This window comes from Numida meleagris, chromosome 19, assembly GCF_002078875.1.
Source record: "Numida meleagris isolate 19003 breed g44 Domestic line chromosome 19, NumMel1.0, whole genome shotgun sequence".
Classification (NCBI taxonomy): domain Eukaryota; kingdom Metazoa; phylum Chordata; class Aves; order Galliformes; family Numididae; genus Numida; species Numida meleagris.
Window position 1 is genome coordinate 1,478,719 of NC_034427.1, and position 26,710 is coordinate 1,505,428.

Here is a 26,710-nt window from a genome sequence, read left to right on the forward strand (position 1 = left end):
CTTGTTTTGTGTAGTAAGATGCTTTGGGCTTTGCCGTGAATCTATTTGGTCCTGTGTATTCACTGAGTCAGTGAAAACTTTTTGTGTATCCACTTGTGGTTTTCTGGCAAAAGCCAGTGCTGTGGCTAGCCTATGTCATATATACTTGAGACGAGAAATGCTGTTCCTGAAGTTATTCAGTTACATTTGAAGGGCTGTGAGTGTTGCAAGATGGGGTGGGGTGTTGGGAGGAGGAGAGAGCGGGGGACAAAAGAACCCAACCAAGCAAAGACAACAAACCCTCGCACCTCTACCTATACAGATTCATCTCCATATGTCATGAAACACCTTTCTTTCCACTGCCCCCTTCAGTCAGTAGTATACAGCAGGCTGCTTCTGTTTCTGAATGCAAGAAAATGAGAAATGTGGTAGGATGTATTAAAAAAACAAAACAAAAAACAACAGCTGAAATGCTCTGAGATTCATGTTCAAGCTACAGGTGTGGATTTGTGTTCAAGCAACAAGTGTCAGTAAGCAATTAAAACAGATGGTGTGGAGTATGGACTACAGATAAGTTAAAAAAAGAAATGAGTAACCAAGTGTTGCTTGGTGTGTGCAGCTTGTTTTATTGCTTTCCATTCTGCAAGCAATCTGTTGTCAGCCTCTGAAGAGCATCAATTTTTGAGTCTCACAAAGGTAGCCTCAACAAATGAATCTGTATTCAGTCTGAGTTAACCTTTAAATATTCATGTATACAGAGTTCCACCCCAGTGTGCGTGCCTGCATCTGAATGTAGATGACAGGAGATGATCACCCTACACCATACATAGCTCTGTGTGTCAGAATAAAGATGATATATCAAGCCGGTAAAACAAATGCAATAGGGAAATGAGAACTAGATATTGTCCTGTTTGTTGCCCTTCAAATTCCTTGTTAGTCTCTTCTCCTCTTCAAAGTCAGACTTTGTCTTCCCTAAGCCCATCCCTCAGCTGAAAGTCTGCTGTTATGAAGTCTAGGGTTGTAATTGTGTTTTGGATGTCATTGCCTCTCTTTGGTCCATGGATTCATCAAATAGTTCAGGTAGGAAGGGCTGTCTGGGGGACTTTTAAGGCAGAGCTAGTGAGGTCAAGTTGCTGATCAGCTTGCACAGGTGAGTTTTGGTCTTCTCTAGGGTTTGAGATCACCCAACCTCCTTATGCTTGTCAACCAGTATGTGACTGCCCTCTAGATTAACCTTTTTCTGTACATCTAACTAAAATTTCCTGTGTTGCAATTTATGCTCATTGCTTCTTGTTTTATTCCTGTGCACCTGAGAATGGTCTAGCTCCATCTTTGCTACGTGCTCCCATTAGGTACTCAAAGGCAGCAGTAAATCTCCCTCTGCCTTGTCCAGGTGCAAACCCAGCTCTTAGTCTCCTTGTGCATCCTTTCTTCAGTCCTCTGAGCATCTCAGGTGCATTGATGTTGTTTATACTGGGGAGTAAAGCTGGGTGCGGATGCCCTTAATGTGCTCAAAAGGAGGTAAAGTTTCTTTCCTTTGACCCGTGGCTCCATTTTTGCTGGTACAGTGCTGGATAAAGCTGTTGCAGTCTGCAGGCGTACCTCTCCTCACCCCTTTGACCAGTTTATTTCTTTAAGTAACAGATCCAGCAGAACATTCCCTCTAGTTTGGTCACTGACCACTGGTACTGATGAATTGTGCTTGCTGCTCTCTAACCCCTGCTGCCTTTCCAGGCTGCCTTACTGGGGTAGCTGGGATGAAGACTCCCTGGGAGCCAGAGTTTCAATCAAGAATGTTCTTCTATCCATCTAAAGAAGCTGCCAGCTACTTTGTTGGCTGGTCTTTATCCAGTGCCCACCATGCTGTCACCTGTGTTGGTCTGTCTCTTACACTTGATCCACACATTTCTAACTCAGTTCTCACAGTCTCACAGAAGTTAAAGACAACGGGGCTAGGTGACACTCAGAGTTCATGTGAAGCATATACTACCCAGGTGTCCAGTGCACAGGGTTTTATGATGGTGTGCTTTCTTGCCCAAAAGAGTATGTATATATATTTAGGAAGATCTGTCAGGTTTTTTTTTGTGTGGGGACTAGCAGCCAGTTCTGTGCTGATGTTGCTTTGTTGTCGTTTCACATGCTGGGTGTCAGGACTCATTTCTCATTGCTGTTTGCTAGTTATAGACTGCCTACAGAAATGGTTTAATATAGAGAAGAAATTATTTGCGTGTGTGTATATATGTGCGTGTGTTTTATTTTCCAAAGAAAGACTTGAAATCTTGCATTTCCTGGTTGGTGGAGCCCTAAGGAAGTCTAGTACACGTTATTAGATTCAGGGGCTGCAGCTGCTGACTTTCAGAAAACGTCTCGAGGGAGAGTTTGTGTGCAAAACTAAGCCTGGAAAGCCCAGTGCAGACCCCTGACGTTCAGCTCCTGCTGGGACTCAGTCTCCAGAGGACATGAAATTGTGACTCCCTTAGTGGGTCAGGGAGGTGTCCATGCACCAGCAGCTCGACCAGATCTGAAATGTCTGCTTTGCAGAGCTGTATTCCAGTGCACCAGAGCTTTGCTGCCAAGAGGGAAGAGAACAGCCTGGTGGCTTCCTACTGCAGCGCTTTCACTGACTGATCCCAAACACTTTTGCTTTGCTATTGAAAGTACAGTAGTCTGAGCAAGTTAACAATGTGGGAATTTGACTCAAAACATCGTTTCAGTTGATAACATTCCAAATATGATTTTTATATTTTTTCTGCTAGATCTTCTGTTTTATTGGTTGAAGAAGGCTAGATCAAACACAGACCCTAATAAAACCACTGTAGAATTTCTCTTCCTCCCTCCCACCTCCTGTAATGCCATTACAGTTTACTGCTGCCTGGAGAGGAAATGCTGTGCTCAATACCTGTCAACAGCACGATGTGTGAATCAGCAGCATTATTGCAAGGGGATATTTTGTATTTCCGTTCAGCTGTTGTTGTGTGCTGTGTGGCTGTTGTTCAGGTACAGCTCAGCAGCTTCCCTTCCTAAAGGCAGTCTTGTTCTCTCTTGCTGCGGTACAAGTGTGATCTTTGGCCAAACTTAGACGTTGCTCTGATCTGAGCTCTTCTTCAGGGACAGTTTTGCATAATGTTCACAGTAAAATGTGCAGAATTCACTTCTGCTTTAGAAGCCTTTGTCATGGCGTTATCTATGGAGCTGTGGCCGTGACAGGGGGACGGCAGGCCCACAGGCCCACAGGCCCGGAAAAGAGAGAAAGGAAGAAAAAAAAAGTGTTGGCGGTTTAGGGGCCGGCTCAGACATGTCCCGTAGCTAATGCGGCAGGGGACCCACGGACCCACAGCCTGGGGAAAACAAAGGGAAAAGGGGAAAGGTAGAGAAAGATAGAAAGGTAGACGGATCTAAAGAAAAACAGCGGCAACAATCTGAGGAGGAACGTTAATTTACTAAGTATGATATCCAAATTGAGGCCAACAAATCAAAACAGAGAGAGTTCAAAGCTGAGATTCTTACTCCGCAAACTGCAGGGGGACCACGCGCTTCTCCGCCCCATCCGTAGAGAAAGACTCCTCGTCCGCCAGGCGGCTTCAACACCCCTCCAGACACAAACACCCCTGGGGAGTGCAGCTTCTCCCCTCCCCTCAGAGAACCAAAACCCCAAAAAAGGCAGTCCACAGAAACCAGGACATTAACTCTATAACTGCCAGGGCTTTACATGATGTTATGATGTGGAATACCGACAACAAAAAAAAGTCACAGAACCGTGATGGCTTTCCAGAGCAGATGGAAGGCTTTGAAATGTGACTTTTGGTGTAGTAGCTGGTTTCCTTTTGTTTGCTGTTATAATTTCTTAAAGAAGAACATATTGTCTCGTGTCCTGACCCCCTGCTACTTTCTCAGAAGGTGCCTGATTCATAGTGAAGGAAATTGCACAGACTAATTGCTGGATTGCTTCCTATTGTCAAGAGTAAGTCTGCTGTTGCTGAGTTGTGCTAAATCACCTGCAATTTTTTTTAAACAGCTTTCTCCTTTTTTTTTTTTTTTTTTTAATCTACATACAATGAATTCAGTATTCAGTCTGGTCTGAACTTGAGCATTTTGATTCTCTCAACACAGATGTCCGTTGCACTGTAATTCGTTTACAATGGTGTCATGGTTTTATGATCTTTGGTTATTGGTATTCCACATCATAGCATCATGTAGTGTACTGGGAGTTAAAGAGTTAATGCTCCAATTGGATCGTGGATAGTTCCGGGTACCTAGTTCTCAGAAGAGGAGAACTACTACATTCCCCAGGGGACTTTCTGACGCTGTTACTGTTTTCTGGTCAGAGGGAAAGATAAAAACTGGCAGATCACAAGACCTTGTTCTCTTTCCACCCGTCTCTTGTCCCAGCAGCACCTCGCTCCTCAGCCGTCTGACCGTTGGTACTAGAGTAAGGCCTATCTTAACTTTGGACACTCTCTCTCATTTTTATTGGATTTATCAGCTTAAATTGTAATTATATTGTATTATAGTGTGTTATTTTGCATTCCGATATCTTATTTAGTAAATTAGTTTGTTTCTCCTCAGATCGTTGCCGCTGTTTTGTTTCTAGGCCCATCCCCCTACCCTTTTTCCCTTTCCCAGGGCGTGGGTCTGTGGGCCCCCCATCCCATTTGTCATGGAACCGGGCCAAACGCCCGTAAACCATTAACAAATGGTTTGAGCTGGAAGCAGTGACTGACAAACATTAGCACCAATGAGCGCAGCATCTGTAGGTACTGAGGCTTGCAAGTCCCCCTCCCCAGTGCTGATGCCCTGTGCATGGTATTCCACATCTGGCCTGCTGAGTCATTTGGCAGTGATGGACTACAACCTCTTGCATTTTTGTGACTGCACAGCAGATGTCACAGACGTGGGATGAAATGTGAGCCACAGGCTCCCTGGGTCTGGATCCCAAAAGAAGTGGGACGTGGTTCATTGCACCACGTTGCACTTGGAAAGACCTTCCCATGTGCAGGGGTGGGAGTGCAAGGTGGGGAACAAAGGAGATCTTTGTGCTCAGCTTGTGAAACAACAGGTCTGGTAGATGGGTGAGCAGGGTGATGCACTTAGCTGTACGCCTGCATGTGCTCTCTCTGATAGGGGGAATGAAGAACTTGGCTGCAGCATTCGAGGGGCTCAGTGCTTGCCCGGGCTGGACGTGTGCAGTGCGCCTTGGGGAGCTCAGCCTTGTTGGCAGGCTCATCTTAAAAGGCAAAAAGAAAAGAAGTGAGGTTCCTGACCATGCCTAATGGAGGTCTACTTTGGGAAAGTGTGTACAATATGTCAGAGGAATGTGGAGAGCGCGAGGAAGAAGATCTAAAAATAAATTTAGAGTATGGTGTGTGATGTCGTTTATAAAATAAGAATTGACTCAGATTTACAACTTCCTCTCCTCCCCCAAATGCTGGCAATTGTGGGCTGAGAAGTGGGAAATGCCCAACGACCACTGTAGTTAATCGCTGTTCCTCAAATTTAGCTATTCCTGCCTGCTGCATTCACTGGGATTTTTAAGTAGGTCAGGAATTAAAAAAGAACCCAAACAAACAGTAAGAAAGTAGTGCTCGAATGAACCTCATTCCACACTGGGAGAAATTCTCATTTCTATGCTATATCCAATGTCTGTCTGTTTCTTAATGCCTCCAGCTCCTCCCACCTGCCCACTACATGTGGCAGCGCTGAGCCCCGCACTCGTGGCAGCTGCTCCTGCAGTGGGTGAACCTGGTGGTAGAATGGAGCTGATGATGAAGGATTGTACTCCTAACTTTTAGACAAGTCTCCAATTTGGCCAGGAGGAGTGATAACATGTTTCCTTAAATGGCTGTCAGATTTATTTTCTGTTAATAATTTCCTTGTTGCTACCAGTAGAAATGCTATTCTTCCCAAAGTGGTGAGTGGTGTAGTATTTATTCCTCCAGCACTGAATCAGAAGTAGTGTGAGAGAACCCATGTATTTTTTTCTCAATTTCTCTCAACCAGATAATGCTGGAGCCTGTGATTTATAAAAGCAGCTGGTTTGCAGTAAGGCTTGGGTAGGTCCTGCTCTTTGTTTATGGTACAGCCTTAGGAAACAGAGATCACCTCTGTCTGAGAAGGGGCACATGGAAGTTCCACTGATGGCTGCATGACTCGTGGCTGTGCCTGTTCTTATGGTTCTTCTGGAGGATGATCTGAAGTTTCTCAGAGGCCAAATATGTTTTTTTTTGTTGGTGGTGTGGTTTTTTGTTTTTTTTTTTTGCCTTTGAGGCTTTTTTGTTAAGGTAAATCAGTTGCAGTGCACGTACGCTGTAAAGCCCCAGTCATTTCTTCAGTTGCGCAGTTTGCCCCTGGACAACTTTGCACAACTGTAAGAAGCACCAACTACAATGACCTGTAGAAATCACTAATCCTTCAACAAAAGCACCTGTTCAAAAAGTCAAAATAAAAAAGGACAAATATTTCCAGGAGGTAAGAATACTTCCAGAATGAAATCAAAACGCGTTAACGATATTGCAGCATTCCTTTGGGCTGCATGGGGACTGCCATCCCTCCCTGCCATTCTCTTACAAGTGGTTAAACTTTTGAGGGTATTTAGAAAATCCGTAGCAAAGTTTTTAAGCTTTGTTCCATTCTGTGGAGTGCAGAGACACTCCTCGGCAAACCTGCAGCTTTTCTGTAGCTCTTTGGTTTTTGTTTCATAACTGGGATCATTTCTGTAATAGAGTATTAGTGGGCTTTAGGTTCATAGCCACGTCGTCTCTTCCCTTGAGCAGTTGTCCCGATGCACACATTGGGAGCACCTTTTGAAACATTTAAAGCAGCAGTGAGGCTGACACCTAGAGTTTTGTTTCTCGTTGGTGCTCTTTGTAGGTATCTGCTTCGCATTAGCTTGACTTCCAGTCAGAACAACCATCTGCTGGTTCTGTTTTTCTTCCTTTCTGAAATTGCTTCCTATATGTGTATGTTTTTTTAAAGAGCAGAATTCAAACTCTTTTTGACCCGTCTTGGCAGTGAAGCCTTTGCTTGAAATAGTGTCTAACCCCCCACCACGATGTTGTTGTGTAGATGAAGAATGACTCCTTTGAGCAAATGGGCTTAGAAGAAGTTGTTAGTGATGGAGGGAGATTAACAAGCTGAAGAGAATAAGGGGAAGGAAACCATCTGGTGTGCTCATTTAGCACTGCAAATATTTGCTTCCCAAATGGAGAAGTCATCACTATGAACCTTCAGTAGGGGAAAGACCATTAGTCTTTAATGATTTGTACCTTTTACAAATGCTGTGCTTGCTATGGAACACAAAGAATGATGCTGTGTGTTCTCATGGCTGACTTCTGCCCATTACTGCTATAACTGGTGTGTTGCTGCTGTTTAGCTACTTGAGGCAGCTGTGCAGTGATGGGAAGCCCATATGAAGTCATGAATGACATTTGGCTGAAGAGCCTACCAAAAATAAGAAGCGTACCACAAGAACAGTTATTGGCTAAACCCACCAGATGCTAAAGAGAGTGACGAAGGTATTTATTTAAGTTTATTAAAGTCAATTAAAGCCATAGAAGTCAATTAAAGCCAATAGAAGATTTCCACTGATTTGAAGGGGCTGGAACTGCCCTGAGGGGACAAGCACAACTGGTGGGAGATGTCCCTGCCCACAGAAGGGATTGGAACTGGAAGTTGCTTAATGTCATTTCCAACCCAAAATGTTCTATGATATTTTTGTCTTTTCCTGACTTTATCTGTATTAACACAATTTACACGTGGCATTTATTTATGACACTGTTACAGCCATTTTAGGGCTCCCGTGTTTCAGGCCAGGATTTCATCATCTCAGGATTTCCTGGTCAGAAATACACTTGCATATGTCATGCAGCAATTGTATTATTATTATTATTATTATTGTTATTATTCATTTTATTCAGAAGTCTTGCAGAAATGTTTAAAACCTCATTTTTTCTTTTGGGAGAGGTTGGACTTGGCCATATGTTGACCTTCTGTATATCATCTGAGAAGCCTGCCAATAAAAACTTCATATTACCTCAGAAAGTAATCTGCAGGCACCAAAAATTTAGGAAGGGCACTTTGATTAGTTGCTCTTTTAGAAGCCCAGTGTGTCCCTCTGGCCTCGTGCTGCTGCTCCAGATGGGGATGGTCTCCTCTAGGCCGCATGTCACGTCTGCCAGCCTGGAGCAGTGCCCCTACGTGTCTGAAATGGTACTGGGCACCGATGCTGCTGAACTGCTCCTTCTGTGGAAGTCTGTTACAGAGGGGGAGGAAGGCAAGGGGATACATTTTCATATCTCTCTTAGCTCCTTCAGGTCATAAGGACTCATGGATGTTCATGACATCCCCATGCGGACACCCAGGCCTCAGTCTGTGATGCTGCCCCAAGATGGAGGGTGAGAGCACACACAGTGTGCCCAGGGAGATGAGCTGATCTGCCTGGTGGCCAAGCTCCAGGAAGCAGCGGGGAGACTGAGAAGCATATGGGAGCCTGAAAAGGTGACAGATTGATCAGGGGAGCCACGCTCTGCCTCTGCCACTGCTGCGGCAGGCCCAGCATCTGGACTGCACCAGGGTAATGGCAGCAGCCTGGGGAGCCTGAGTGGTGGAAGCAAGTTTCTGCAGAGCTGTGAGCAGAGCGCCTGTCTGCCTGCTCAGGTTATGCTGCTGAGTAGGTACAAGGCTCTGGGGGTGGCAGATGGGGGATATGAAAAGAGGGAGGAAGAGGCATCTGTGTGGGTTCTCCCTCCAAGGTGCAACTGACTGAGGCCTTGTAGCAAGTGCAGCATCAAAACCAATGCCAGGAAGAAGCGGCGGCGTGTTGTTCTCATAGGTGACTTCCTCCCTCCTCTGGGGAATGAGGGCTCCCATCTGCAGGCCAGACCTCATCAGGCTCGGGTCAGGGATGTTACCATGAAGCTTTCAAGCATGAAACAGCCTTCAGGCTATTATCCATTCCTCTTTCAAGTGGGTACCAATGATGTAGCTGCAGGAAGCCTGAGGTATATCAAAAGAGATTTCAAGGGTCAAGATCTCTCCTTAGGGAGAGAGCTGAAGGACTCTGGAGCACAGTGTTTTCCTCAGTCCTCCACTAATGAAGACAGATAGGGAAAGAAACAGGCAAGCCCAGGTCATCAGTGCCTGGCTCCAAGACTGGTGCCAGAACTTTGAGTTGTATAACCCTGGAAAAGGCTTTGGCGTGAGAGGTCTGCAGGGACCCTCCTGTCTCAATGGGCAAAACGCTTCTTGGCCTGCAACCTGTCAAGGTGGATGGAGAGGGCTTTAAACTAGGATCGACTGGGGAAGGGGGTACTGTTAAGAACACTGAGGTTATGCCAACGGATGGTGCAATACTGTCAGAGAGTGGAAAGGCAAGTGGGAACATCTGTGCTGATCCAGACAGTGCTGCAGGTTCAGGAGCTTCTATACCAACATATTGTCCTGGTTTTAGTTGGGCTAGACTTAATTTTCCTTATCAGTGTTGTATGATTTGGATTTAGGAAAAAACACTGTGTTGATAACACAGTGTTGTTTTAGTTTTTGCTGAATGGTGCTGCACAGAGCCAATAAAGTTTCTGCTCTTTGTACTGTCCAGCGAGTGAGGGGGCTGGGGTGGTATGAGGAGCTGGGAGGGGCAGAACCAGGACAGCTGACCTGAAATGGCCAAAGGGACATTCCATGCCACACGGCATCATTCAGAACGATAAAAATGGGGACATTTACTGGGGGTGTGGCCACTGCTCAGGGACTGACTGGGTATTGGTCAGTGGTGGATGAAGGGAAGGCAGCAGATGTCACTGTTCTGGATTTTGGTAAGGCCTTTGATACAGTTCTTCACGGCACCCTTCTGGACATATTGTTCTACTGTGAGACAAACGAGTTCATACTATGCTGGGTGATGAACTGGCTCAATGGTAGAGCTCCAGGGGTAAACAAGGCTACATCTGGCTGTGGACGGTTACCAGCGTTGTTCTCTGGGGATCAACTCTAGGGCCAGTTCTGTTCAACATTTCTATCAGCTAACTGGATACAGACATGCATCCCCGGCAAGTGTGATGATGGCACTGATCTGAGAGGTGCTGCTGATCCCCTGGAGGGACGAGAGGGGGATCCCACTCTCACAGGGGGATCTGTATTGATGGGAGCATTGGGAAATCATCAGTGGCGTGAAGTTCAGCAAAGCTGGTGGCATGCCCGTCATGTAGGACATAGGACTGTCTCATCTGTATCTTTAGAAAAGCAAACAGGGGCAGTAGTAAAGGCAATTTGCATCTCATGCAAGGGTCAGATATCTCTTGTAAACTACTAAATAAAACACAGAAAATCAAAGATTGTTTCTGTTTGGAAAGAAGTAGCTGATAAACTTGCAATTTTAGTTTTGGAAATTGTCTTTGTGATAGATCTGCTCCAGTTATAATAATGACAATTTGATTTTGCAATGCTGTAACCATAGCAGGTAATTGTATACCTTTTATTCTGACCCAGAGATCTTTGTGTGGGGGAGGCTGCCCACAAGGGTGGCTGTTTGAAGTTAAGTAGTAGAAAAAAAGTTGAAATGCTTATGTGTTTGTTAGCAGAATTTTTAATAATGTTTAGTCCTGATTCTACAACTCACAGTCCTAGGTGTCTGAATTAAACAGGGCTTGGGATGTGAACAAATCTTGAATTTGTCTATTTAATGTTCACAGAGTCAATTCTGGCCATAGAGTGGTCTAATTCAGCTTGAAATGCTTTGATGAAAAATCTTATGATTTAGTATTGTTTTGCATTGGCTTTAGACGTTGTTTAATGCCTGCACCCACCCTCAACGTGACTGCAAGGCTGTGTTTTCACAAGCAGTCACTCTCACAGTACTCTGAGAAGCATGTTCCTTAGGACTAACAATGATGTAATTTTTGCACCACAAAATAGAGCTTCTACAGAGCCAGCTTTGGGCATGGCACATACAAGTACCTCTTGGCTCCCTACTTTGATCACAATCTCCATCGTGTTCTCTTATTTTATCTCTAATTTTACCATGAAGTTAGCCTCATTTCTCATCACGCTCAGCTGCTGTAGTGTCACAGATACTGTTGGCTCATGTATAGACAACTTGGAAAAGGTTTTATTGAGAAGATCCTAAAGACTGACGTGAGGAGCTGTTTATTTTCCTTTTTGGGGTCTCCCTATACTTTCACTGTTTCCCAAGCTAATTACTGAGGTGTTGGAGCTGGTAGTCATTAAGATGTGAATTCTAGCACTTGTTTTACTGACCCAGACCATCTTGGATTTTCTGGTCTTTGAACGTGACAGTAAGAAATCAAGTTGGAACTTGAGATGGGAAAACACAGTATCTGTTTTAAATTCCCACAAGACAGGCAATATTTGGAAAAGCTAATAATGATTTATTTGTACTTAATGCTACTCAGTTGTAATCAAGATAACATTTCCATTGGTCTCTAGGAGTGAGATTTCTCTGTGTCTTGGAGCATTACTGGATCTGTTTCTAAACTTGAATTTCAGTAAGTTTTTCATGAAGACATTTTGGTATGCAACAATTAAAATTAAACACTCCATGTTAGTCCTGCATATGTGTTATCATCTCTGTGCTGATGAGATCTCCCTTAGGCGCTCTTACACATAAAACCAACTCCTTAGCATAACTACTTGTTGAAACTAAATACAGGAAGCAAATAGTAGATGTACATATCTTACTGATTTCTGTATTCTACCCTCATGCAATGTGATCTTTAGCCAGAAAAGTAGGCTAATAACAATTTCAGAGTACTTGATTATATGTATTATTTGGTGTGATAGATGAATGGCAAAGAAAGCATAATCTCTTTTTAATTAATTTCAGTAACAAAAAGAAGGCTTATTAATAAACCAAATCTGTCAAAACACACTATGCATAAATGCTATATTATAAAGTATGTGCTATATGTTTAAAAACAAATCTTGTTATTCTCATGTGGAAGAATCTTTCTTTTTCTTTCACGCCCTGGACGTGCTGGTTCAGGTTATATGTCTCTCGCTCCTCACTCTGGGTGTCAGTGCTGCTCACTTCCTCAGCATACAGCCAAGCTGAAGTGGGAGCTCTTGTTGAGAGAACAGCACAAGTTGTTTGATTTTTGGCTCTCCTTCCTTCCATTTTCTCCACAGCTTCCATTCACCCTGTTAAAACACGGTTTCTGTGGCCTGTTGTGATTAGACAGTACTTGTTTCCATGGTAGAAACTGCTGTGTGATTACGGATATCATTTTAGTATCAACTGAGGACACTTTCTTATGAAAATTGTGAAACAACTTGTCAAGATTCTACAGCTTCCCTAGTAAAAGAAGGGGCCAAATTCTGTTCCCAAAGCCCACCACCATGTTATATTTCTTCTCATCCTCTTTTTACCACAACTCATGGATTCCTGAGCCAGGATATCTGATTAAAAGAAGTAGTTACATACGTTTAAAAGAATTCAAGCTTGCATCATATATGATAGCTGGATAAGGAACACAACGGCATCCTGTCATCATTTAGGCTCTTTCTTAGACAAAACTCTGTCAACTGCATATCTCTCTAAGAAGGTGAACAGACATTTCTGTCAACACCCAGCCTATATTTAAAGATCTGGGCTTTGGATTGATGTTAGAAGGCGTGAACCACTTTAGAGACAATTTATCATCTATATTGTCTTTGCCTGCCTGAACGATATTGTAGTCCTCAAGTGCTCTCAGAAATAAATCAGCTGAGAAATTTCCTTCAAATTAGACCTGCAGAGCATTAGAAAATTCAGTGACTGACCATAGCGGTGGGAGGAAGGGAAAAGACTAAAATCGAGAAAGTCCCATGGGAGGAAAAAGAGCATACGAGAGCTGGAGAAAGAGAGGAACATGGTAGATGCAGAACAGAGAAGGTGAAAAGCAAGAGAGCTGGAGTCTGGAAGATGAATTTTCTTCAGTGTTGGGCACTGCTAGGTCTGCTCCCTCCTTGCTCTCCTATGACCTACCACCTCTCTCCTGGTAGCTTAGCCAGGGAAGGTTCTCTGCTGTTATCTGGGATAACTCAGTATTAAGGCAAAGAACTTCAAGAGCAAGAGGAAGATGTCTTGTTTCTAGCAAACAGTTTGCTGCTACTGTCTTCAGCTAGAGTAACCTACAAAGATTCTAGTCCTAATTTTTGTGGACTATGTGAGGGGGGAGTTAACCACGAAACCTGCTTTTTTAGCTTTACATATTGGATCTGCTGGAAGCTGGTGCTGTTCTGTCCTTGAGGGCAAACCTGAGCTCTGGTCTCACCCAAGACTGACAAGTCCTATTTCAGTGTGGCAGATTGTGGGCAGGTTTTGCAGTGCTGGTTATACAATACTGAAATCTTTGGTTAATAAAACCCTTCTCAAACAAACCAAGAAAAAAACAAATTACAACCCTAAAAATCCCCAAACAACAAGAACCCAGGATTCTTCTTAAATACAAGTTAGTTTTGCTAAAAATGCCTGTTCAAAGTCAATCTTCCTGGTTGTCAGCTTCCTAAAAACCCATTTTGTTTATGACAGCTTTAACCCCATGAAGAAAATCATTGTCTATTGAAGAGTGGCAAATCCAACCTATCAGCTTCAAAGCTCTCTACCTTGATTGCTACGTGCCTTAGAAGTTTGACATATACACTCGAGAAGCTAATGAAAGACAGCAGCCTTAATGTGTTCCTGGTTTGGTTTAGCACTTCGGGTTTAACAATAGACACTGGCAGATCGTCTGAAAAATTCGGCATTTGCACAAGGCACAATAGTTACAACATGAATTCAAGTGTGGTTTGCAGGTTTTGAAGTTTGGCACGCAGTCAGCTGCAGGTGTGGGCCTTGGTTTCGGAGGCGTCTTCAGTTCAGCATTTTTCTAGAACAAAAACGTGAAAATTCATACAAATGTAGAACAATTATGAGCCAGAATGAAGGACAGATGCAAAGAAAGTGAACTATGGGAACTTCTGGCTTGAGATGAGTAGGTGATTGCTGGCAATGAGACCTATATTAAGTAGCAATATAGGGTTGATGTGGAGGGACTGGGTCATAGCAATTGCTGGATTACCTATGGAGCAAAATGGTACACTGCATAAACCCCCTATTATGAGTGCCTAAAAATGTGACTGAATAGACCTTTCAAATATACTGTGTGGAAGAATGTAGCAGCAGCAAAGAAGAAGATGCAAGAATCTTCAAAGATGACATTATTATAGGTTAAACAAGGTATTGAATTACTCTTGGATCCCCAGCTGGTTTCTCAAGCTGCTTTTGGAGCTCGGTGATCATTTGTGCATTAGATTTGCATGTGGGAATCCTTAACTGCAGACACAGGTGAGTGAGCTGAAGAAGATCTAGCCTACCTGAGGAGTGCTGCTTCTCTGTGATTTGGAAAGAGGGAAAAGCTGGGGTTGGTCAGCATGTGCCTGGCACCTAGGCCAGGTCTCTGGAGCCTTCCACAAGTGCTCCAGGCAATCTTTTAAAACTGGTAAGTTTACCAGAAGTTTCATTTGTAAAGCAAAAATTGATGTGGTCTCTAAGTGACTTAGAAGGTTTCAAGACCAAGTACTTAGAATCTGATTGCAAGAATGACCTGCTGCGAGCTGCAGGGAAACAGCAGGACTTCCTGTGGCCTTTTTCAACCTGAGTCATCCTGGGGTTGTAGGAAGTGTTTCAGAGAAGACTGACCATGCAAAATGCTGATTAGAAAGGAAAAGAAGGACCTCTAAATGTTGCTGGTTGTAGCAATGACTGGTTTAGCTTAAAAAAACTGTCATGTCAAACTGAAAAATGAAGTAAAAATGCTATTTTGTATTTTCTTAGAGATTCTTAATACCAATCTGAATCCATTGATGGGATAAAATTCCTAGGTCATATTTTCAACTGAATACCAAATTCTTTGGATGCTTCTGCTTCAGTGTTTTGGCACCCACAGTTAAAAATTAGCAGATAGTGACTTTATGCCTCTGGGATGCAGTGCTTGGACAGTTAACCCACATGGTGTGATTGGGAACGGGATCTTTTTTTGGCCAATACCTAAATAGAGTTGCAAATACTTAGAGCATCTCAAGTCTTAGGCACATTTTCTGTAAGAGGATTGTAAAATAAAACAAAACAAACTACAAAACCAAAACCCTATAACCTGTAACTAATATAAAATCATGCTATTTTTCCTGTCATTTGTGTTTTCCATCTGTTTCTACAATATTAAGCTTCAAACTTTATGTAAGTTATTTAAGCCAGGGAAGAGCTGTAAAAGCTGTTTGGATAAGTGCACTGGGGAAAAATATAGAAATAATAAACCATTCTAATTTGACAGTATTTTCTGAACAGCTGCCTACCTTGGAAGATTTCTTATTCTCTGCCTCTTTCCTGCTGACTTTCTGGGATCTTTTAGTTAAATCTTCAAAGAGAAAAGCAAAACATAACATTAGATCAGTCTTACAGCAAATATTATTTAACAGCTGTGCTTGATAGTATTTTTATGCAAGAGAAAGCAGGTAGCCTGCATTGCTACCGCATCACTGCATGTTTCCACAGCAGAACGATGAAGTTCCTCTCCAGGAACTGTCCTCATTTAAAAATAGCATCTAAACTTGTGTTGTTGCTCATACAAAACTGAAGAGTACTGTTATTTGCATTTTAGGAGCGTGTTTTGTTGTTGTGGTTGAACATTATTTGGTCCTATGTGAACAAGAAAAATGGTTTCACAAAAGAATATTCAAGGGCTGTGTGTAAGTGCCCTCTCCTAGGGTATTTATGCACATTAATCATATGGGAAAAAAAAATGGAAAAAACCTTCAGAATTCCATATTTTCTTCTGTAGAAGTGATGTTACCTACATAAATTTGGCAGGAATTATTATTCTGGTTTCATCAGCAAAAAACTCTTTGCTGTTTCGGCATAAAACAACTTCAATTCTTCACTTCTTTGTTCCTCTTTTACCTACCATCTTGTTTCACAAAATGCTGCTTGCAAAGGCATTTCATCAATGTACATATAGCTTTTAAATGTTTGTGCCTATTGGTGGAGTTGATTCTTGAATTTGGTAAATAGTAGAGGGGGGATTTCAGACTATGCGTGAAGTTTTTCAAGTTTCTTTCGTTTTTTTTTCTTAGATCAAAAACTAATATTGTGAAATTTCTTATAATATCCTTTGAGGAATGTTAGCTTTATTATTAAATCATCTCTTATATTAATTACGACTATTTATTAACTCCATAACTCAGACTTGTCTTGGGATCTAATGCAGCAAGACTTTTCTGTTAAAGTGTGAACACTTCCTTTCTTGCTAATCTATCACAGTATTTTCTATACTCTGGAAATTTGTGAGTTTTGGATTAAGTATAAGATCCATGATTAATCAGCATAAATTTACTTATGCCTACTTATGAATAGTGGCTTCTTGTCTGTTCCTGAATTTGCTACCCAAATCTTTTTGAATGCTTAATAATTACCAGCATTTGCAGAGTTATGTAATTAAGAATACACTACTTGGCAGTTTCATTTATTACCGTTGCATCATTACAAAGTTAGGGTTACACATCCATCTTCAAAAGACAGTGGAAGGGAAAAAGAATTTCAGGCCACTCAAGAAGAGCATGGCTTGCACCAGCTAGTGTTGGTTGGTCAGATCCAGTTTCATCTGGCAAATTACGCTGGCTTTGATATGCTGTCCCTTGAAATTTTCTGGTGGCAGCTGAAATACCTCAAGGACATTCAACTCTGCACTAGTTTAATTTATATGTTATGTCTGCAACTGTTCTGAAATGCTTTGCTTATAAAATTGTTTTGGTAACGTTCAGTTAAAGATAGAATGATATAATTAAACTGAAATTTAAACACTGGTGTAACATAAATGTGCATTAGTTATTCTAGAGAATTGTGTAAAGATAACGTTGCCCAGTGGGCAGATAAGAGGGAAATATAGAATTTTTTTTTTTTTTTTAAATAGGTGAGTACTGTAGTTGCCTTTTCCTTTTGTATTAGATAAGACTCCTTTTCCACTTGGCCAGTAATTTCATATTCCTCATGTTTTATTTACCAAGTTTTCAACTGCTGTCTAATTGACCAGCTCCTTACAAATCTTTGAAGTTATTCTTTCATTTTGGATGTTAAATGTTCATTCTCTTTGTATGCATATGGGAGAAGGATGAATGCTGATTGCTTTAGGGTTACCACCTTAGTTTGCTGTGGATCTCTTGTTTCTTTTCCCTATTGGCTCTACAATGGGAAAGTGGCAAAACTGGGCTTTCCTGCAGCATGATGGGATGATGTGGCTCTTGCAGACAACCAAAGTGTGCTAAGACGGAGGTATGCTTTTTGTGAGGCATTTCAGAGCCATCCAAAACAAAAAGGCCTGATAGCATTAGGAGATTTTTGTTGTATTGGGTGTATGTTGGCAAAACAATATGGCATGATAGCCTATCTGATATGTCCAAGGCGTGGCCCCTTTTTTGCAAGGAGACTGAGAAGTTAGCCAAAGGGGATGTGTTTTATATCTGTGTTTTTAGTTGTAATGAAAAAAAAATACTGGAAATGTGAGGAGTCTAGGATTAGAAGCAACATGGAATGATGTGGCACAAGCTTAACAAATGTGCTCTTAAACCAACTTGATTAACTAGGGGATAAAGAGGTTTGGATTTCTTTGGAGAGACTTGTGTGGGACAACTGGCTCACCTAAAAGATACATTGTCCTTGAGTAAAAGTGCAGAGAAAATAAGAGGTAAGAAACCAATTTGGTTTGAGAACAACTGCTAGAATGGAAGGGAAATGAACAATGAAAGTTTTATTTTTCAAATAACGAAACTTTTACAGAATTCTGAATGACATTCTTCAGCTAACTAACCCAAATAACCAAAAGTTTCTCAAAAGAGGTAACTGAACGTTGACTTAAATTACATTGAAAGAGACAGGGTTGACATTAAGAAAAAATATTTGCAAGGGAAAATGTTAAGCATTGCTTGACAAAGTACTTCACAGGACCTGCCATCAATGGTAGGGGCATGGCCTGTCCTGCCTTGGGTAAATGGATGACTTCTAGCTCCCTTGTAGTCCTCTTCTCTCTTGGTTAAAGATCTCTTGGCATTGAGATTATATTAATACTTTAGCAGAGAAATCAACAGCTTTCTACAAGAGATGATTTAAAAAAAAAAAAGTTTATGTTCACTTTTTCTATTTGCATGGGACTTTCAAAGGAAGACTGATGCTCATATTAATGGAATAACCTTGCTCTTGAATATAAAAAGAATTACAGTATGATAGGAACCGCAGCGCAAACTGCAAAACTAAAGGCAGATTTTCTGTTGTTGTTCTTTTCACACTAAATTGTGGTTTGCCACGTTGCCATTCTTGAATGCTGTGGCTGCACTGCCACTGCAGTTCTGTGTAGCACTAAAGCATTTGTGTGAAATTGCACTGTTATAGTAAGCTATCTAAGTCCATATTAAACAACAGCTGCATTTTCTTCAAGTCCTGTCTATTTGGCATCAAATGGCAAATTTTACTAACCTACGATGGAGATGGGTGGGAGATCTGGGAGGTTCATTTTGTTGTTCTTTGACAGGTTGCATTCTGTCTTCTCCTCGATTATCAGGTGAGAACTGGCAGCTCTGAGCAAACTGTAGCAGAGCAACAGGCTTAGGAAGAGGTTCTTACTTTCCATCCTGGGGAGAAAAAATCCCACTGTCATGAAAACCAAGATCAGTCAAAACCTGCGTGTAGAAGAGAAGTATAGAGATGAGTCTCAGCAAGTCTGTCACATTAAGCAGTTTTATCAACGTATCTTTGACAATTGCTTCTACTACTTAGCCTCTGATCCTTGAATACCTAGGATTGCAGTTGACTTACTGAGGGGTAAAAAAAGGTCTCTTAAATATAATCCTCTAGAGAATCTTTTTTTCTTTTCTCCTGATTCCTTTCTCAAAAGATTTATTTCCTCCGAAACCCCCCGCCCCCCCCCCCAAAAAAGAAAAGCTGAGAAATGAGTTCTCTCCTCTGAGTTTTACAGTGTTGTGTATTGAACAATCAAGGGGAGAGCAATTTCTGCATTCACTTTTGACTGGCTCAGTCACACGGTGGTATTTTTCCCAGAAAGCTGCGTTTACAAATTTGTGCCATAAAACCTATAGTAATAATAATAATAATAGTAATAAAAACAAATCATGTTTCCTCTTACTTTTTTCTGTTGACAAACAAGTCATGAAGAAATACCTTATTTTATTATGTCCTGGATGTCACTGCTGTGCTTCCATATTAATAGACATAATTTAAACAAATTATAAAAGCCTCAGTGCTGCCATAGGATTTAGTATATACTTAATAATTTTTTCAGATTAGTGAAGTCTATAGGATTTGAGCATACTTACAGAGAAACCTGAGCTTTGCTCAGTCTGGCCATGTACTTTGGATGAAAGCCACTGGCCCTGGGCAACCTCTGTGCAGCAGCACAGAATATACAAAATAATTACCATTCTGCTCTCATTTTCTTCTAGATTTTTAATGATTTTGAAATTCAAAGTTAATTATTATTTCCATGTGCAGTAGTTTTATGCTGTGTCAGAGTTATGGGATGTTCCTTGCGGACGTCCTGCCAGCCCTCAGATTTATAGGTAGCCTTTTGACAGTGAAAAGCTACTAGCAGTATTAAAAACAGGGAGTGAAACCAAATATTTCAATAAATTACTCTAGTTGTAACAACTTACTAGAGACAAAAGATGAAGAGCATCTGCTTTAGAAGTAGAGCATTTACACATTACTAGAGCGGCATCACCTCGAGCCCCGCGAGCAGTTTTGGGCACCATGACAAGAAGAACATAAAGTATTAAAGTCCAAAGAAGGGCTACAAAGATGAGCAGGAAGGATTAACCTACCAGGAACCAAGTGCTGCTATGTCCCATCTCCAATGGGATGCAGCTGGTAGAGTTCAAAGCTCTATGGAAGTTGAGACCCAAGCTGGATTAAAGTAATGGCTCTGGATAGATGTATCCTTTAAATGATTTGATGAAAATCTTGTAATAGGCAGTGGGAGGAGTCTTTAATTTGATTACAGGCATACGTAGGTCACTCTGAAATTAATGCCTCCTATTTATTTTCATGAAAATTTCAACAGATGCAAAGAGCACAACAACACTGTTAAATAGAGCAAAATCTCAGCTACAAAGCAGTATTTTTCAATATAGTCACCACCATTAGCTCTGCATTTTTGTTAGTGATGAACAACAGCCTGCATAAAATCTTCAAAATCTGCACCAACAGAGGTCATTGTCACCACTGCTGAAACATGCCACCCACCACCTCACTGTGCTCACATCCACTGTTTGACTTCCATAAGAGTTCAGAAAGCATTGATGAATGTCACTGGGTACCATTTTTTCTGCATGAAGGAACTGATTTCCACACTTTTGCTCCATTCACACTCCCATGTCAGACACCATTTTGTCAGACTGCTCCTCTGCTGCCATCTGTCACACGGTAAAACAATGGAATGGAATGTTGGTGGGAAGATTCAACTTCTGCTGCCATCCCACCAATATCTGCCTCTGATGTTGTGGGCCAACACCATAAATTAGGAGGCATTACTTTCAGAGCAGCCCTTGTATTTTGATCACAAAATCTACACTGCTTGAGTGTTATGTCTAATAGCACAGCCTGCTAGACGCATGCAAGCAGAGCTCACAGAAAGACAAAATGTGCAGAAAGTGGAGTCAGAAGTGAAAATGAGATGAAGGTACTGGTAGGCTTGATACTCTTATTCTTTTCCATCATATCACATAACTCTTGAGTATTTCCCCCCCCCCTTTTTTTTTTTTTTGCATTACAGGAGAGTTTTACTTTCCAGTTTTGCTCATTATTTTCCTAATTCTCCTTCTGGGTCTCATTAGAGACTGCTTAAGGTAATCAAACTATTTTCCTTAGCTTCGGCAAGCTGCACTTCTGCTTTTCTATGAAGATTTTTTTTAAAGGGATTTATTTTCCTAGTGGATTCCTAGCAATTAAAAATCACATTACTGTAGTATCTTGACAGGGTTGCCATTTATTGATTTAATTAGACTACAGTGTACTACGATATATTTAATATATGTTTTTTTTGTTTGTTTACATGGAGTTAGTCTTGCAAGCAGAGAAGTAACAACTGAACTTCAACCACGGTTCAGCAAATTATTTAAGTAAATGGTTAACATGTGGTAGTACCCTTTACTGTCAAGGGAATGACAGAAGTACACATAAAACCAAAAACAAAGCAAACAATAAAAACTTAAAAGAAATCAATTTGACTGCTATCGGAGATTGCAGTGCCCTTTTCTGTGACATTTCCTCTGCAGTTTAGATTATAATATTCAGTATCTAAAGAACATACTTTATACTTCCCCCAGCCGTTAGGTCTCATTAGCATTCTTTCCAAATAGAAATTGGCAAATGGCGTAGGATGTGAAAGAGATTTGTCTTTTCTAATTCATTCTGTTTTGTGAGTTGGAATTAAAAGTCTTCATAAAATAATTTTATTTCCTCAGTAGCACCCTGTAAACTCAACACTTCTGAGAGAAGCTTGTTTCCTGCCACAACTGATGTCACTCTACTCTGAGATTTATCCTCATGCTACAGCAGAGTAAGTAGTTGGAAACTTTGATTGCCTTAAACACTGAAATGGATTAGTTTATATTTTCTTGTGATGTCTGATCTATTCAGACCAACTCATAAATAAACTGGGATCACTCTAAATAGCTGGCTGAAAACTGTTCCTTAGAAATATGATATGTTAAGATGGGCAAACAAAGGAATATAAAGTACTGAAAACTGTGTTAAATCACAGAGTAACTCACAAATCTTCACCTATGTTCTTCCCTGCTGCTGTATTTCCATTTTGAAAAGGATAGAACAGAAAAAAAGGGAATGCAAGGAAAAGAAAATGACCAACAACCAAACAAAACCCAAACCACACGGATTAGCAAATTCCTTGAAAAATTTCAAGATTTTAAGATGGAGAAACTCTGAAGTATTTAGGAAAAAATTGAATGTAAAGTACAGCAAAATGACTGTGTAGCTCCCCCTGATGTTCTGGTTGGCTATTTTATTACTACACAGTGCTATCCTGTCTCAGCCATCAGGTATAAGTAAAGGAGTTGCAATGAAAATGTGTTGGGAGGGAACGGAATGAATCCACCTGAGACAAACAGGAATCATCAGTGCTACAGGCAGGCCTCTGCTGGCTCTGCTCTGCAGCATTAAGAGCAGATTTATTTGCAACGGACTACAAAGACTGCAACTGTTGTACTTTTTCGAGATTTCGGAGGCCGTTATTAACACCTAAAAACTCATGAGTTAACTAAGTACAAGCAATATCTGCTACTCATCCTCGAACCACAAAAGAATTTAGAATAAAATCAACACAAAGCTTTCCTCAGACCTAACCCGAATCTCAGTGCACTTGAGCTTTTTCATTTAGTGTTGTGAGAATGGGCTCAAAATCTGTCTCTGATTATTTCCAAGGTAAGGACAAATTTCCCATTCCAATGAGCTTCCCTTTTCCACCGGAAAACTAAAAAAAAAAAAAAAATCCCAACACATATACCTTTGTTTTGCAATTGAAATACAGGAAAGATTGATCTAGCTTGGGAATAGCTGCTTGATGAAAATGTGGGCATGCAGTATGTTTATGCACTTAACATGTGTTGAATTCTTGTTACTTTAGAGCGGTTTCTAGCCCTTGTGTGTTTTGAAGTGAGACTTTAGATATACGAGAATGAAAATAACAGCACACTATTCCTCTCTTGTGTTCTGGTGTTTGAGTTTTAGGGATCATGTTTCATGCTTTTCAATTGCAACAGCAAAGGCCAAATACTTGAGCAAAACAACATAAAACCAAGAAAGGTTTAATAACATTGCTCCAGGAACAGGGATACAAGGAAACATGTTTTCCTCGGTGTCCTCATCTATTAATATTTTGCTTTGGGTACAACTTGGTGGTTGTGATACTCTGATCAAATTGGAGGAGGACTAATAGGAGTTGTTTTATGTCCTGTGCTTCAGACTGAGGTGAAGGGATTCCCTGGGATTGACAGGAAAGTTCGCTATCCAGATGCCTTTTAATCTTTATCACTTTCATAAACTCTGCTTGGTGTTGATGCTATTTAAGTGTCCAGCTGCTAAGAAATGATTAATTAGATAAGGTGTAAGTGAAAGTAAAGTTATAGAGAAATGGTAAAGGAAATAGTCTGTGGCAAATATTTTAACATGTTATCTTGAACAAAATGACAGCTGTTGGGAAAAGCTGTCAAGAAATCCTAAGTCTGAAACTGCCTTAACAAATATCATTTAATCTCCCACTCCAACAGAGAAATCTGTGTTTCAAGGACTTAACAGAACTTTGAAATTCCTGAAGATAAAACAAACACACATACAAAATCCATAGAAAAATATACAAAAAATACAAAAAAACCCAGCCAGGCAGTGGACCAAAAGTGACTAAAAGAGACTGAAAGTTTGACATGAGGGAAAGCCAGTTTTCTGCCATTCTGAAGGAGTATCATTGCTTCTGTTTTCAAAAGATTTAAATCACTTCTGTTACTCGTTGTACCAGCCGGGTTTTGGACACACTCTCAAGACTTTCACACACGACAAGGCTCAGTATCAACAACAAACCAACACTGCAGTTGGAGATCATCTCTAGTTCACAACTACTTCATGATTAATGATAATTCCAGGCTTAACAGTCCCTTAGCAATGGGAGTTTGCCATTGCTGACACTGAGAATGATGATGTTAAGGCAGAAAATGATTGGATGAATATCTAAATTGGGTCTAATATGAAAGGCTTATAACTGGAGGCACACTTTTTTCTCATAGCATAGATGTACCACTAAGAGCAAGTGACAGAGTTCCATTTTCAGAAAAAAACAAAAGAGAAAGGATAGCGAACTATAACAGTGGACTTCAAGAAAGCAGATTTCTGTAGGTTAAGAAATGAGAGGTAAAATTCCACGAGAAAAAAATCCAAAGTAAAAATGAAAACCAAAAGTAACAAACAAGACCAAAATAAACAAAAAATAACAAAACCAAAGCAAATGAAAATGACAGCAATGCTAGTTTTAACAAAACAGACAAATAAAATCAACCAACCCAAGGAAAAAAAAAACCAAAAACAGAGTTCAAAAAATTAATTTGTGGTTAGAAAGCTAGAAGAAAACCGAATCAAATGATTGAGAAGATATATATGACAATCTGTTGGAAAAAAAATCTTAGAGAAAGTGACACAAGTTTGGTCTCCTTGCTGTCTTTGAAACAATGGGATTGCAAAGCTTTTTGGCTTGAATTTTTTGCAATTTAATTTTATTTTTTATCTTAGCAGATAGTTGATGTGTTTTTAACCCTCTACCTCCTGAAACTAGAGGAACTAAAACAGATTGGAATTTCTTAAACTGATGAGTCTAATACACTTATCAGCACAAGTTAACCTCTTCATAGGTTCAAAACTAGGTAGACTCCTTTGGTTGGGAGACTGTTCCATATGTCCCTCCTTAATTTCTATATAGAAATTAAATCTCTTAATTTTCAGCCTGAATTTAGTCTTCCGTATCTATTTATGGATGCTGTGGCACCATTATCCTTCGATATTGAATGATTTCTTCTTCCTTTCTTTCTCAGCTATCAGAGAAAACTATGCGCTCCTTTGTCTTTATTCTATTACATCATATACATTTTAATCTCTATGGTGCTATGGGATTCTGTTGCTTATATCAGCTTTGACATACTGTTTGCCATTGAGCCATAGAGCAATTTAAGCTGTGAAGGACTTACGGATGTCTGTGGCCCTACCTCCTGCTCAGTCCAGTGCCAATGCAGATCAAACTGACTGACATCTCCTCCACTTGAGACCTGAATATCTCTAAGGATAGAGTACCCCAAAATGTCTAATTGGATCAACTCCATAGGAAAATTTGTTTTATCATCTCCGTTTAGCAGGAATGTTCATTGTTCCAAATGGTGCCTGTTGCTCCCCAGTTTATCAGCTGTACTTCCCATGCTGGTATGACCAGCAAACATGCTGAGAATGCACCCTATCTCATCAAATAAATCATTAATAGAGATGCTAAGAAGTACTGGCCTCAGTTTCAACCCTTGAGAGGCTCCATTAGTAACTGGTCACCAGCTGACCTTCATACCAGTGATCACGATCCTTTAAGTACATGCTCTAGATAATTTTCCGCATCAGTTATTGTCCACTCATCTAGTCCATACTTTACTGGCTTGGCTGTTGGAAGAGTATGGGAAACTGTGTAGAAGTCCTAGTTGAATTCAAGGTATATAGCAGTATGCTGTCCTTTCCATTTAGGGACACATGCAGTTAGTCACGCTTCCAGTCACTTCAGTAAGACGACAGTCAGCATGGTCGGGCATGATTTGCCTTTGATATATCCATCCTTCCTGCTCCCAATTACTTGCCTTCAAGGAATATTTTCTCTACCTCTTCCCAGGGACTGAGGTCAGCCTGATTGACCTGTAGTTCCCTGGTTCACCTCCTTGCCCTTTTTGAGGATGGGTGTGATATTTTCCTGCTTTCTAGGCATAACGAATCTCCTCCAGTTGCCACAACCTTTTAAAGATGTCAGCAGGCAGCCTGATGCCCTGGGATGCACCCTACCTCGTCCTGCAGACTTTACCATGTCCAGCTGATCTAAATGCCCTTTGACTGCATCTTTCTCCACAGTGGGTAGTGCATGCATTCCTGGAGGATTTGCCTCTAGGCTCAGGTGCCTGGGAGGCCCAAAGCAGACCTGACTAGCGGAAGCTGAGAAAGATGTTGAGTACCTCGAATTTATATATATCCCTGCAACACAGAGAACTTGAGTTGCTCTTGATGGGGCCAAGGCCTCCCTTGGCAGTGCTGGGGCTGACTGTGTGGATGGGCAGCAAGAGGGCACAGAGGAGCCTTGGCAGTCCCTGCAACTTCACAAATCCCAGACCCCAGCAAACAATAACCTTTGCAGGTGTCAAGTTAAGTTGGCCAGTAGGGTCCCCTATCTCCTGGTGGGTGTCTCCAGTGACTATTTCTCACTGCTTCCTCTGGATGTGGACACTGGCCTCAGCCACAGACTCCTGAATGTTACCCAGTCTGCTGCTCCCCTCCTGCAGCTTCTTCCCTGTTGATGCAGCACTTCAACCAGTGTGCACTTCCCAGGGGTACCAGCCACATACCACAATAATTTTCTGCCTAAATATCAATAACTATTATAGCAAAATTACTTTTGTGGACTTGCTATCACACAGTCTGCCTGCGACAAAGAAGGAGTTGAGCACAGTGGGTGTCTTTGTGTGCATATCCATCTCCTTTGGCCCTAAGTGCAATATGGGTGTTAAAGGCTTTTTCCTCTGGGAAGTATTGTATATGTTGCCCATCTGCCACTGACCATAAGCAGAAACCCTTAAAATACTCCGAGTTTTCTTATTTTCTTCAGTACAATGAGATGTAGTATAACAAATATTGCTGCACTGCCAGGAGATAAATTCTTTTGCTACTGCTAGCCCTATTGTTTGCATGGGCATCATCTTTGCAGAGTTTGCTCTTCACTAATTTGACATACCTTTTTATTGCAGATGCCAACTTCAGCTGTTCTGGAAGCCATGAGATACTCTCAGGCAATGTTTAAAATAATGCAAAGCATGCAGTTGTGGTGCTTAAGTCTAAATATATCCTCAGTTTGGTTAAAAAAAATAATCCATGTGCTGTGTATGAAAATAAACATATGTCTGTAGC

At 41.2% G+C, this 26,710-nt stretch overlaps 1 protein-coding gene and 1 long non-coding RNA gene across 2 annotated transcripts; one reads left to right on the forward strand and one right to left on the reverse strand.

Annotated features, from left to right (window-relative positions):
• On the reverse strand, nt 4,567-18,688 carry ASIP (agouti signaling protein). Its single transcript, XM_021416995.1, has 3 exons — nt 18,470-18,688; nt 15,301-15,362; nt 4,567-13,835 (listed from the first exon to the last, which is right to left on the reverse strand). Exons 1-3 carry the CDS (start codon nt 18,648-18,650, stop codon nt 13,659-13,661), a joined length of 420 nt encoding a protein of 139 aa, XP_021272670.1. The 5' UTR covers nt 18,651-18,688; the 3' UTR covers nt 4,567-13,658.
• On the forward strand, nt 13,831-26,710 carry LOC110408369. Its single transcript, XR_002444296.1, has 3 exons — nt 13,831-14,447; nt 21,472-21,566; nt 26,551-26,710. It is a non-coding gene; the product is annotated as an uncharacterized LOC110408369 (long non-coding RNA).